This window comes from Bos grunniens, chromosome 5 (assembly GCF_055505025.1).
Source record: "Bos grunniens cultivar Pamir isolate PY7600 chromosome 5, Bosgru_T2T1.0, whole genome shotgun sequence".
Lineage (NCBI taxonomy): Eukaryota > Metazoa > Chordata > Mammalia > Artiodactyla > Bovidae > Bos > Bos grunniens.
This window is the reverse complement of record NC_141169.1, coordinates 15458522-15472525: the sequence shown is the minus strand read 5'-3', so window position 1 is coordinate 15472525 and position 14004 is coordinate 15458522. Positions and strand designations below refer to the sequence as shown.

At 39.1% G+C, this 14004-nt stretch overlaps 1 protein-coding gene across 4 annotated transcripts in view; it reads right to left on the bottom strand.

The window, feature by feature from the left end:
• The window catches only part of LRRIQ1 (leucine rich repeats and IQ motif containing 1), a 236041-nt gene that overhangs the window by 193636 nt on the left and 28401 nt on the right, over nt 1–14004 (bottom strand). For all 4 annotated transcript variants that reach the window (XM_086403705.1, XM_086403709.1, XM_086403708.1 and 1 more), the window contains exons 9-10: nt 6261–6413; nt 1806–1956 (exon numbers count right to left, since the gene is read on the bottom strand). In XM_086403705.1, coding sequence (XP_086259831.1) covers nt 1806–1956; nt 6261–6413 — 304 coding nt within the window. The remainder of the gene's footprint in view (nt 1–1805; nt 1957–6260; nt 6414–14004) is intronic.

Genomic DNA, 14004 nt, shown 5'->3' with positions numbered 1-14004 from the left:
GGACAACAAGCCCTTATCAAGTCCCTTGAGAATCTCAAAGCTACAATAGAAAATAAAAATAAAACACAATAACAACAAAAACCCAGAGAATTTTAAGCCAAACATAAGTGAAAAACATTAGAGTTTTATTTTAGACTTACCCCACTGAAAATGTATAGAAGTGAGTAGAAGCTGAATTTCAGGTGGCAGAAAAGAGAGGTTGAGTAGTAAGACATGAGAAGTGAGAGCAAGAACAGAACAGTCTTTCACAAGACTTAACAACAATGGGAAAGAGAGTTGAGGCAGTGGCAGAAATGAATGGCAACAGGAAAAATCTGACATGAGGAAGGCGATAAATGATGGAGGAATATACCAGAGGAGAATGACAGGGACACTTATGGAAAACAGGAGGGCTGATCTTAAATAAGAAAAAGCATGTCCAGATAGCGAGCAAGAACCTACTGGATAGCACATGGAACTCTGCTCAGTGTTGTGCAGTGCCCTGGATGGGAGGGGAGTTTGGGGGGAGAATGGATACATGTGTATGTGTATGGCTGGGTCCCTTCTCTGTTCACAACATTGTTTGTTAATTGGCAAAATACCCCAATGCAAAATTTAAAAAAAAATTTTAATTTTAAACTTTATAAAAGTTATCCTACATAGATCCCAAAACAAGAAAAACACCTAAAAATAAAAGAATTTTCATCACAGAATTTTATGGATTACAAAGAATAAGGGTGGAAACTGCTATTGATACAGAGCTATATAGATACTGGAAAAATGCATAGCTTTGACTATACAGACCTTTGTTGGCAAAGTAATGTCTCATAATGACAGATGGAGGGACAAAGACAATGAGGGAGATTCAAAGAGACAAGTTCTTTCTTTTTATGTGGTAGTAGCCTTATTTAAAGAAGGAAGGGGCTTCTAGGTGGCTCAATGGTAAATAATCTGCCTGCTATTGCAGGACACAGGAGTTCATGCAGGAGACAGGAGTTCATGCAGGAGACATGCTTGGGAAGATCCCCTGAAGAAGGAAAAGGCAACCGACTCCAGTATTCTTGCCTGAGAAATCCCATGGACACAGGAGCCTGGCAGGCTGCTGTCCAAGGAGTTGCCAAGGGTCAGACATGATTTAGCAACTCAGCGTGCATGCACAAAGAAGGAGAGGTTAGTACAAGTGATGTATGTAGGTAAAGAGAGAAATGTCCTATCAAGAAACAGTAATGACAGCTCCTGAGAAGATAGTAAGCATGTATGTGCTAAGTTATTTCACTGGTGCCCAACTCTGCAGCCTACCAGGCTCCTCTGTCCATAGAATTCCCCAGGCAATAAGACTGGAGTGGGTTGTGGTACCCTCCTCCAGGGGATCTTCCTGACCCAGGGATCAAACTTGCATCTCTTGCATCTCCTGCTTTGGCAGGCAGATTCTTTACCACTAGCACCAGCTGGGAAGCCAATAGTAAGCATAGGGCCTATAAAACTATGATGGCAACAAACAAGGGTATGTTATATATATAATAATATATATCAATATATTCCCCAGTAGAGTTCAAATCACTATTAGTTATAAGAAAAGGGACAGGGAGGTAAATATACTAATTTAAGGAGCTGCTAATGACTACCCATTTGCCAGTGGTAGGAGCATATTCCTTTTATATATATTAAAAATAGTTTTGTTTCCTTCTGGGTAAAAGATTAAATAAGTATGGCTTGGATAAAATTAGTAAATTAGAGATTGTGTCCTTTTCTTAAAGAAGAATAAATGAAACAATATATAATCATGAAAAATAAATGTTGATATATTCAAATTCCATTGTTCTCACCAATTCGAGTGATTTTATTATGTGAAAGTTCAAGACTTTGGATATTAGTGCAGCCATCCAAACCATGAAGAGAAGTCAACTGATTTTTATTAAGAAGAACAATGCAGAGATTTTCCAAATTTTCACAGTTGATAGTCTCAATATGGTTTTCCTAAAACAAAGAACAAATTTAATTAGTTTTATCTCAATGGCTTACTAATGAAACATTTAAAGCTTGTAGAAAAGAAAACAGATGATATACTTGAATTTAAATCATTATCTGAATCCCTAACTTTTAAGACAACTATGTAAAGAAATGCAAAAAAGCAAAATGGCTGTCTGGGGAGGTCTTACAAATAGTTGTGAAAAGAAGAGAAGCGAAAAGCAAAGGAGCAAAGGAAAGATATAAACATCTGAATGCAGAGTTCCAAAGAATAGCAAGAAGAGATAAGAAAGCCTTCTTCAGCGATTAGTGCAAAGAAATAGAGGAAAACAACAGAATGGGAAAGACTAGGGATCTCTTCAAGAAAATCAGAGATACCAAAGGAACATTTCATGCAAAGATGAGCTCGATAAAGGACAGAAATGGTATGGACCTAACAGAAGCAGAAGATATTAAGAAGAGATGGCAAGAATACACAGAAGAACTGTACAAAAAAGATCTTCACAACCCAGATAATCACGATGGTGTGATCACTGACCTAGAGCCAGACATCCTGGAATGTGAAGTCAAGTGGGCCTTAGAAAGCATCACTACGAACAAAGCTAGTGGAGGTGATGGAATTCCAGTTGGGCTATTCCAAATCCTGAAAGATGATGCTGTGAAAGTGCTGCACTCAATATGCCAGCAAATTTGGAAAACTCAGCAGTGGCCACAGGACTGGAAAAGGTCAGTTTTCATTCCAATCCCAAAGAAAGGCAATGCCAAAGAATGCTCAAACTACCACACAATTGCACTCATCTCACACGCTAGTAAAGTAATGCTCAAAATTCTCCAAGCCAGGCTTTAGCAATATACGAACTGTGAACTTCCTGATGTTCAATCTGGTTTTAGAAAAGGCAGAGGAACCAGAGATCAAATTGCCAACATCCGCTGGATCATGGAAAAAGCAAGAGAGTTCCAGAAAAACATCTATTTCTGCTTTATTAACTATGCCAAAGCCTTTGACTGTGTGGATCACAATAAACTGTGGAAAATTCTGAAAGAGATGGAAATACCAGACCACCTGATCTGCCTCTTGAGAAATTTGTATGCAGGTCAGGAAGCAACAGTTAGAACTGGACATGGAACAACAGACTGGTTCCAAATAGGAAAAGGCATTCGACAAGGCTGTATATTGTCACCCTGTTTATTTAACTTACATGCAGAGTACATCATGAGAAACGCTGGACTAGAAGAAACACAAGCTGGAATCAAGATTGCCAGGAGAAATATCAATAACCTCAGATATGCAGATGACACCACCCTTATGGCAGAAAGTGAAGAGGAACTAAAAAGCCTCTTGATGAAAGTAAAAGTGGAGAGTGGAAAAGTTGGCTTAAATGTTGAGGCTTAAACCTCAACATTCAGAAAACGAAGATCATGGCATCTGGTCCCATCCCTTCATGGGAAATAGATGGGGAAACAGTCGAAACAGTGTCAGGCTTTATTTTTCTGGGCTCCAAAATCACTGCACATGGTGACTGCAGCCATGAAATTAAAAGACGCTTACTCCTTGGAAGGAAAGTTATGACCAACCTAGATAACATATTCAAAAGCAGAGACATTACTTTGCCAACAAAGGTTCGTCTAGTCAAGGCTATGGTTTTTCCTGTGGTCATGTAAGGATGTGAGAGTTGGACTGTAAAGAAGGCTGAGCGCCGAAGAATTGATGCTTTTGAACTGTGGTGTTGGACAAGACTCTTGAGAGTCCCTTGGACTGCAAGGAGATCCAACCAGTCCATTCTGAAGGAGATCAGCCCTGGGATTTCTTTGGAAGGAATGATGCTGAAGCTGAAACTCCAGTACTTTGGCCACCTCATGCGAAGAGTTGACTCATTGGAAAAGACTCTGATGCTGGGAGGGATTGGGGGCAGGAGGAGAAGGGGATGACAGAGGATGAGATGGCTGGATGGCATCACTGACTCGATGGACGTGAGTCTGAGTGAACTCCGGGAGTTGGTGATGGACAGGGAGGCCTGGCGTGCTGCGATTCATGGGGTCGCAAAGAGTTGGACATGACTGAGCGACTGATCTGATCTGATCTGATGTAGAATGTTATACTATCTGAATGAAAATATTAGGCAATCAAATAATTAACTGATTTAAACTTATTAATAATCTTTTAAAATAGAGAAAATATTGAGGACCAATAACAAAACATTTCAGACTATCTGAACAAGACTGAACGATTTGGTCACAGTTGCTAACAAACTTACTTTAAAGAAATCAAACATTGAAAAATTTGAAATCTACCCATTTCCCTTCCTCAGTTCCTTTTGCTACGTCAATACCATGAATTAGGTATGTATCTTATACGCAGATTTATACTTTTACTAAATATACATATCTCTGCAATACAGAATATTGGTCTCAAGGTCAAGATCATATGTCAGGGATACAACAGCATTCTCTTTTTTAAGACTTCAGAAAAATAAAGTGAATGTTTGAAAGTGAAAGTTGCTCAGTCGTGTCAGACTCTTTGTGACCCCATGGACTATACAGTTCATGGAATTCTGCAGACCAGAATACTGGAGTGGGTAGCCTTTCCCTTGTCCAGGAGATCTTTCCAACCCAGGAATTGAATCTAGGTCTCCCGCGTTGCAGGTGGATTCTTTACCAGTTGAGCCACAAAGGAAGCTCTCAAAAAGATAAATGGGCTTTTAAGAATCTTAATGGTATAGTCTCACAACACTCTCTCAAAAATATCTATGAGTATAGTCTTTGTTAACTGGAGTAAACTTAATAAGCATAGGAAACAAAATGTTTGAAAAGAAAATCATATTGGTGGAAGCAGTGTCAGTCTGAACTGAAAAGAATCAAAAATAAAATGTAACTCTAGCATCCTGCCCCCAATCTTCTATAAGAAAGAAAGAGATTGAAAAAAATTCTCAGCTGCAATGCAAAAGAAGGTATGCCTTGAGAATGGACTTAAAAGACTATTGGGCAGAACCAAGAGTCATAGAGAATTATTCCCGTGGAGCAGAACCAAGACCTTACTAAGAACGAATGCTACATTCTTAGCTATGGACTAAGGACTGCCATGAGCTTCTTGTTCTCTCCCATACTTAAGGATAAGGACTCTTGTAATTAACTAAGTCTTGGCTGTCTCATGCGAAGAGTTGACTCACTGGAAAAGACTCTGATGCTGGAAGGGATTGGGGGCAGGAGAAGAAGGGGACGATAGAGGATCAGATGGCTGGATGGCATCACTGACTCAATGGACATGAGTCTGGGTGAACTCTGGGAGTTGATGATGGACAGGGAGGCTTGGCGTGCTATGATTCATGGGGTCGCAAAAAGTCGGACACGACTGAGCAACTGAACTGAACTGAACTGGCTGTCTCACCACCATGCATGGGTGTGGGGGAGTGAAAGAAGACTACCTTTCCCTTAACTTTATAGATCTCTGAGTTGAAAGAACTCTCTCTGAGCAGATCATCTCCACTTGGATTTGATTCAGATAAGAAGATTCTGTGCTTCAATTCCAAGTCTGATGTCATAAGTTTATAAGACTCAGGGGTCTTTGGGACATGAGTCCTTTTGCATGTGGGAAAGATATGACTCATTAGGAACCAGAAAGCAGATTGCAGTAGATTATTATTTTGTAAGCAGTTTCCTATAAACTTCACAACCCAATATTCACACATACTCACAGTCCGCTCCTACTTGAAATGAAAGTTTAGTGAATAGAACATAAGCTAGTATGATGCAGGCAGATGCTTGCTAAGCCCTAATATTGAAGACTGGCTTTTTGGAAAGCTCACCCTGTAAAGATGCCCAAGGTGGTGGGAGGGGACAGAGAGAGACATACAGAGGGAGGGAAATTTCAACCTTCCAGTGCCAGACATATCAAAGAATGTATTTGGACATTCCAGCCCCAACTGCAAAGTACATCAGACATCTAGGCAACACAGTGTGAGACAGATAGAATGCCCAGAATAAGTCTTGCCTCAATTCATGGCCCACAGAAGTAGAGTAAAATAAAATGGCTGCTTTTTTTGTTTTTAACTTATTAAATAATGTGGTCATTTGTTATGCAACAAAAAGTAACAAAACAATAACTCTGTCACCTACGAATGAAGATAATTCCCCAGGTCATACCACCTAAGCATCTTTCCTATATGGCTCTCACAAATGTTGGCCCTTGATCTCTCTAGACCCTGAGTTACAGGCTATTTTATTAAATGTTTCTTCAAAATTGTCACTTCTTAAATGTACACCTGAATCTGTTTTACATTTTATTATAAAATAAATAATGATAACATAGGACACACCTGTGCATCAATGTACTTCAATCTTTTGCAGTTACTCAGACTGTGCAAGGAAGTTAATCCACAGCGTCGAAGAGACAGAAACTGAAGATTTGGACACTCTGCCAGTGTAGAGAGACTACAGCCTGGCAAATCTTGAAATGTTATTGTTGCAACCTAGAGAATTAAAAAAAAATCAGAGCATATCATTATTTAAATATAATGAAGACAAACTATATTAACCTTGAAAAATTGTTTTAAATTTTTCGTCTAAAAAAAAGTAATGCTATATATTGAAACCCACTTTTATTAACAACTCAATTTCATTTAAGCTATCTGGCCATTTTACCACATTTCTTCCCCTCATAGAATGTAATCTATAAATATATGTAATCATTCATGACCAACTCAAGTTCAAAGGTAATAAACATAGAAGCAATAATAATATAATCATTCATTAGTTTACTCCTTGACTTTTCATCAAATCCATTTTCCTGTTCTTCATGTCTCTTGGCATTATTTTCAGGACTGCACTATATAACCATTTAAGATCTGTGTTTGACAGTATCTTTGGGATACCTGGATAGTATCAGAAGCCATAACAGACCAGGAACAGATTTTAAAACCAACCTGCCATATTTCAACTAGAATAGCTCAACTCTCTTCTAAAAATGAAGCAAGTTTAACTGAGAAGAGATATTACAGAACTTGTAATAAGTAGAAACATGCAAAAGTAACTGAACTATGCAATAAAAACAACATTCTATTATGCTTCTGTATTATAAAAGTATGAACCATCCTTTACTATTGAATAATGTAATATACCCAGATCATATAGAATCTGCAGTATAACAAATCATGAATACTTATTATCATACATTTATAACATTTCCTATTATTGAGATATTACCGTGCACTCACTACTTCATGAAGCTTTTTTCCTAAGAAACTTTTCTCTTTTTAAGTCTTTTCAACTAAAGAAAATTCAACATCAAAGAATGTATTGAACTTTATGGTAGGTATATTAAGGACTACACTTATAGTTCTATGAGAACATATCAGATATAAATATTTTGAGATTACTGAAAAGCATTCCATGTATTAAACTCAGGATCTCTCACCTAAGTAAACTTGGCACAGTAATAATGTAATGATGTGTTGCTTCTTCACTATAATTGAGTCTATGCACTGAAATAAATATATAAACTAAATTGCTTTATAGTAAGAATACTTTCATATTGCCACATTGGGTGTCCTAAGGGCAGATTTCCTATGTACCAAACAACAATTTAAAAATTACTAGCTTTATAGTGTATACTAGCATATATACTAGGGTATAACACGTGCAAAAGAAATTTTAAGTGTTTCATTGAAATTGAAAGCATTATTACTTCAAAAAAAGCTGGGGAAAGCATAAAATTCTTAAGTGTGCAACTCCTCTTCATGTGGAAATTTCCTGTGCAATAAAGTTTTACATTTACATATTTGTGTAAGTGAATGGGAAGATCATACATTCATGGAAACAGAAAGAAGGGATTTGTCTACCCCTTTCTTTAAGTAGCAAAAGCAATATCTGGTATTTGTTAAACATTTGGTGAATGAATTTTCTAGTTTCAAAATGACTTTAGGAATTTCTCAATTACCAATAATCTAAAACAACTTTTGAAACAAATTTCTTTTTTATAACTTTTCAGAAAGAAACATACTTACCTACCTGTGTCAGGATAACTGCTGTGTAATGTCCCTATAATTTGTCCAAAGGAGATACCATAAATTCTATAATTAGAAAACTGATTCTACATTAAAAAACTAAACACACTAGAATCGAACACTTAAAAACTGAAAACCCTACAGCTGCAGCTTTATAGTAACAAATGCTATTCTACCATTTATATTCTCCTGCCCAATTTAATAATATACTGTTTTGTTGTTGGTGTTGCTCAGTTGCTCGGTTGTGTCCAACTCTTTGCAAGCCCATGGACTAGCACACCAGGCTGCCCTGTCCTTCAGCATCTCCCAGAGTTTGCTCAAACTCATCTCCATTGAGTCAGTGATGCCATCCAACCATCTCATCCTCTGTCATCCCCTTCTCCTCCTGCCCTCAATCTTTCCCAGCATCAGGGTCTTTTCCAATGAGTTGGCTCTTTACATCATGTGGCCAAAGTATTGGAGCTTCAGCTTCAGCATCAGTCCTCCAATGATCAGGACCGATTTCCTTTAGGATGGACTGGTTTGATGTCCTTGCAGTTCAAGAGTCTTCTCCAACACCACAGTTCAAAAGCATCAATTCTTCGGTGCTCAGCTTTCTTTATGGTCCAACTCTCACATCCATACACGACTACTGGAAAAACCATAGCTTTTACTAGATGGACCTTTGTTAGCAGAGTGATGAGTCTTCTTTTTAGTACACTGTCTAGATTTGTCATAGCTTTTCTTCCAAGGAGCAAGAGTCTTTTAATCTCATGACTGCAGTCACCTTCAGCAGTGATTTTGGAGCCCAGGAAAATAAAGTCTGTCACTGTTTCCATTGTTTCCCCATCTATTTGCCATGAAGTGATGGGACCAGATGGCATTATCTTAGTTTTCTGAATGTTGAGTTTTAAGCTAGCTTTTTCACTCTCCTCTTCCACCTTCATCAAAAGGCTCTTTGCTGCTGCTGCTGCTGCTGCTGCTAAGTTGCTTCAATCGTGTCTGACTCTGTGCAACCCCACAGACGGCAGCCCACCAGGCTCTGCCGTCCCTGGGATTCTCCAGGCAAGAACACTGGAGTGGGTTGCCATTTCCTTCTCCAATGCATGAAAGTGAAAAGTGAAAGTGAAGTTGCTCAGTAAGTGTCCGACTCTTCGTGACCCCATCGACTACAGCCTACCAGGCTCCTCCATCCATGGGATTTTCCAGGCAAGAGTACTGGAGTGGGTTGCCACTGCCTTCTCCGAAGAGGCTCTTTAGTTCCTCTTCATTTTATGCCATAAGGGTGGTGTCATCTGTATATCTGAGGTTATTGGTATTCCTCCCAGCAATTTGATTCCAGCTTGTGCTTCATCCAGCTTGGTATTTTGCATGATGTACTCTGCATAGAAGTTAAATAAGCAGGGTGAAATATACAGCCTTGACATATTCATTTCCCCTTTTAAACTAGTCTGTTGTTCCATGTCCAGTTCTAACTGCTGCTTCTTCACCTGCATACAGGTTTCTCAGCAGGCAGGTAAGGGGGCCTGGTGTTCCCATCTTTTGAAGAATTTTTCAGTTTGTTGTGGTCCACACAGTCAAAGGCTTTAGCATAGTCATTGAAGCAGAAGTAGATGTTTTCCTGGAGTTCTCTTGCTTTTTCTATGATCCAACAGATTTAGGCAATTTGATCTCTGGTCCCTCTGCCTTTTCTAAACCCAGCTTGAAAATGTGGAAGTTCTTGGTTCATGTACTGTTGAAGCCTAGCTTGAAGGATTTTGAACACTACTTTACAAGCACATAAACACAATTAAGTTCTAGTTATAATGTGGCAAGCTCTCTAATTGCAGTATAGGAGTGATAGCTGCTTCAGTGTACTTGCCGATGGTGTCTACTTTTGAATATGCAGTATTTCTTGGTATTTCCTCCTCCCTTGTACTGAACATTTAAACATTTTCTGGGACTTCCCTGGTGGTCCAGTGGTTCAGAATCCACCCTGCAATGCAGGGGATACTGGTTTAATCCCCGGTCCAGGAAGATCCCACATGCCATGGGGCAACTAAGCCCCCAAAGTGGCAACTACTGAGCCCCCACATCACAACTACTTAACCATGTGCACCTAGAGACCAAGCTCCAAAACAAGAGAAGCCACAGCAACGAGAAGCCTGTGCCCCACAACTACAGAGCAGCCCCTTCTCGCTGCAACCAGAGAAAAGCCCGTGTGCAGCAACGAAGACCCAGTGTCAAAAATAAGTTAAGTTAAATTAAAAAAATTTCCTCATGATACAGCAATGTATATTCTGTTGTACTCTAGATTTTCCCAAACATATGAGATCAAATAAACTTTTACACTAATAATTTTGATTGTTGTTAATTTAGTTGCTAAGTCATGGCCAACTCTTTTGTGACCCCCATGGACTGTAGTCTCCCAGGCTCTTCTGTCCAAGGGATTTCCCAGGCAAGAAAATTAAAACTGAAGTGGGTTGCCATTTCCTCCTTCTGGGGATCTTCCTGACCCAGGGATTGAAACCACATCTCCTGCATTGGCAGGCAGATTCTTTACCACTGAGCCACCAGGGAAGTTCAATCATTTTGATACATGCATGAAAATAATCACACAAATAAAATTGCTTTATGCTCTAAAAATTAAGGTCAATATAGAATTAATGCCCATAGGTATTCATCAGTGTATGATCAGCCTGATAAAAGAGCAACTGGGGCATAGTAAATGGTCACTAAATGCTTCTCAAATAACTGAACAAATGCATTATCTTAGCCCTGTGGCAAAACTAAAATATTTATAACATTCATAGTTGTGTTCCTATATTACCGAAGGGTAATATACAAATATTTGGAAAACTAATATTTTCTGTCTCTTATGAGGTAGATCAGACAGTAAAGTGTCTACCTGCAATGCAGAAGATCTGGGTTCTATCCCTGGGTTGGGAAGATCCCCTGGAGAAGGAAATGGCAACCCACTCCAGTTCTCTTGCCTGGAAAATTCCATGGATGGAGGAGCCTGGTAGGTTTCACTTCATTTCATGACTTAAAAATGAACTGTCTCATATAACCTAGTGAAAGTCACTCAGTCGTGTCCGACTCTTTGAGACCCCAAGGACTATACAGTCCATGGAATTCTGCAGGCCAGAATACTGGAGTGGGTAGCCCTTCCCTTCTCCAGGGGATCTTTCCAACCCAGAGATCGAACCCAAGTCTCGGGCATTGCGGGCAGATTCTTTACCAGCTGAGCTACAAGGGAAGCCCAAAACAGTCCATGGAATTCTCCAAGCCAGAATACTGGAGTGGGTAGACTTGCCCTTCTCCAGAGGATCTTCCCAACCCAGGAACTGAACCGGGGTCTCCCGGATTGCAGGCGAATTCTTTACCAACCGAGCAACCTAAGACTCATTCATTACATCTTGATAAAATATCACAAATTAGTTTTCCACTTAATCATCTATATTTCCCCTAAATCCTTGACAGTTTTGATAAATAAAATGACCTAAAAGAGCCACGTATTTTTTATAGAGTTCACTCTCAATTGCACTTGAGCAATTCAACCCAAGCAGTGTCACGCATCTACGGTAAACTGTAATTATCAAAGTAACAGAAGCAATGAGGGTTATGCTTTGTGTTAACAAATTTGTGATTGTGCCACAATCTCAAATATATTCAACCTGGAGAAATTATATTGTTTAAAAAATCAGCTGCAAAGAGACTGAATCTGAGCTATGATTAGTGGCTTAAATGAACGAGACTATAACTTCAACTAAGTCATGCATCATCACACCACCACTTAATTACAGTCTTCCTTGAATGAAGTGAGACATTCTGACCTAAAAGTTAATCAGCCCCTAAAATGTTATCGTTATCCATGCCGTATTGTAAAGCCACAGAAAACAATCCTTAAGCTATACTCCTTTTTTCAGTGGTTATTTAAGGCTAGTTACCATTAGTAGCAAAATACTCAAAACAAAAATGAATTAGTTAAAGCATTCTGCTAGGGGAAAAAAAAAATGTTAGTTGTCAATAATCACTGCTCTTCAGTCATATCCTTCTGGAGTACTATTCCATATAGTAGATGATTCAGCATTTTCCACGTTCTGACTTATTTGATGAAATAGGTAATCATAAGTCCACTGCCATTCTCTTCAGATATTTGAGACCCACATTTGACAATGACTATTATATACGTTACAAGCCCAAGACCAAATTCTTCACATACAGTATTTGAAAACTCAACAATCCTATAGAGTAGGTACTTCTCTTCCCAGTTTACAGAAAGAGCAAGGTGACACAGCCAGTAAATGGCAGAAAGAAAATATGAACCCTGATCTCATTTGATACATTAGAAATAAAAATCCACAGTAACGTATTTATTTGTTTAATGCCTTTTTGCCTACCAAAGTCAGAAGCATGAGGGCAAAGACAAGTTTGTTTCTGTCCCTTTAATCTAACAATAAATATGGACTTGATCATATGGGATAGATGAATATTTGCTGAGTGAATGAATAAAACAATGTATACATATTAACATTAATGTTTCCCTTTCTAGGTATCTTGCCTATATCAAGAAATCAAATAAATTTTATATTTTGAGCTTAAGGCCTAACTATGTGTATTTTAATCTTAAATCTTTAATCTTAAATCCCTTCTCAGTTCAATTCAGTTCAGTTCAGTCACTCAGTCATGTCGGACTCTTTGTGACTCCATGAATCGCAGCCCGCCAGGCCTCCCTGTCCATCACCAACTCCCGGAGTTCACTCAAATTCACGTCCATCGAGTCGGTGATGCCATCCAGCCATCTCATCCTCTGTTGTCCCCTTCTCCTCCTGCTCCCAATCCCTCCCAGCATCAGAGTCTTTTCCAATGAGTCAACTCTTCGCATGAAGTGGCCAAAGTACTGGAGTTTCAGCTTCAGCATCATTCCTTCCAAGGAACACCCAGGGCTGATCTCCTTTAGAATAGGCTGGTTGGATCTCCTTGCAGTACAAGGAACTCTCAAGAGTCTTCTCCAACACCACAGTTCAAAAGCATCAATTCTTTGGCGCTCAGCTTTCTTCACAGTCCAACTCTCACATCCATACACGACCACTGGAAAAACCATAGCCTTGACTAGATGGACCTTTGTTGGCAAAGTAGTCTCTACTTTTTAATATGCTGTCTAGGTTGGTCATAACTTTTCTTTCAAGGAATAAGTGTCTTTTAATTTCATGGCTGCAGTCACCATCTGCAGTGATTTTGGAGCCCCCCAAAATAAAGCCTGACACTGTTTCCACCGTTTCCCCATCTATTTCCCATGAAGCGATGGGACCAGATGCCATGATCTTCATTTTCTGAATGTTGAGCTTTAAGCCAGCTTTTTCACTCTCCTTTTTCACTTTCATCAAGAGGCTTTTTCTCTTCACTTTCTGTCATAAGGGTGGTGTCATCTGCATATCTGAGGTTATTGATATTTCTTTCCTGTTTTTCTACACATATATTTGTTTCTATCTTATTTTTGATTGAAGCTATGTTTTAACAAGTGTAGTAAATTAGTAGCATTTGGTTAGAGCTACTTTAAATTTCTGGTTTCCCTGGTGGTTCAGAGGTTAAAGCGTCTGCCTGCAATGCGGGAGACCTGGGTTCGATCCCTGGGTCAGGAAGATCCCCTGGAGAAGGCAATGGCAACCCATTCCAGTATTCTTGCCTAGAGAATCCCATGGACGGAGGAGCCATGTACCATGTTTATATAGCGCGTGACTAAATTACAAAAGGAGCCACTAGGTGGTGCTGTGTTCCAGGACTAAAACAAACTAGCTCCAAGCTGAGTATCAATCTACAAATTTTCTACTCTAATTCAACTCTACTTTCCCAGATGACTCCATTCTTAGAAGCCTAATAATGCTATAGGCGCCTCGAAAATAGGTTTCAAGATATAAATCAAAGCTCTTCAGAGTGCCTCACTGAAGACGATGCACTGAATAGTTTTAATTGAGGAGATCGTTTAAGTACAACTCTTCTCAAATAGGATAAGTATTTCATTAGTAACTTCATTGACTGAGAAAATTCTTGGATACAAAAAAAAGAAGACTCTGAGAAACAAAGAACATATTAGTGA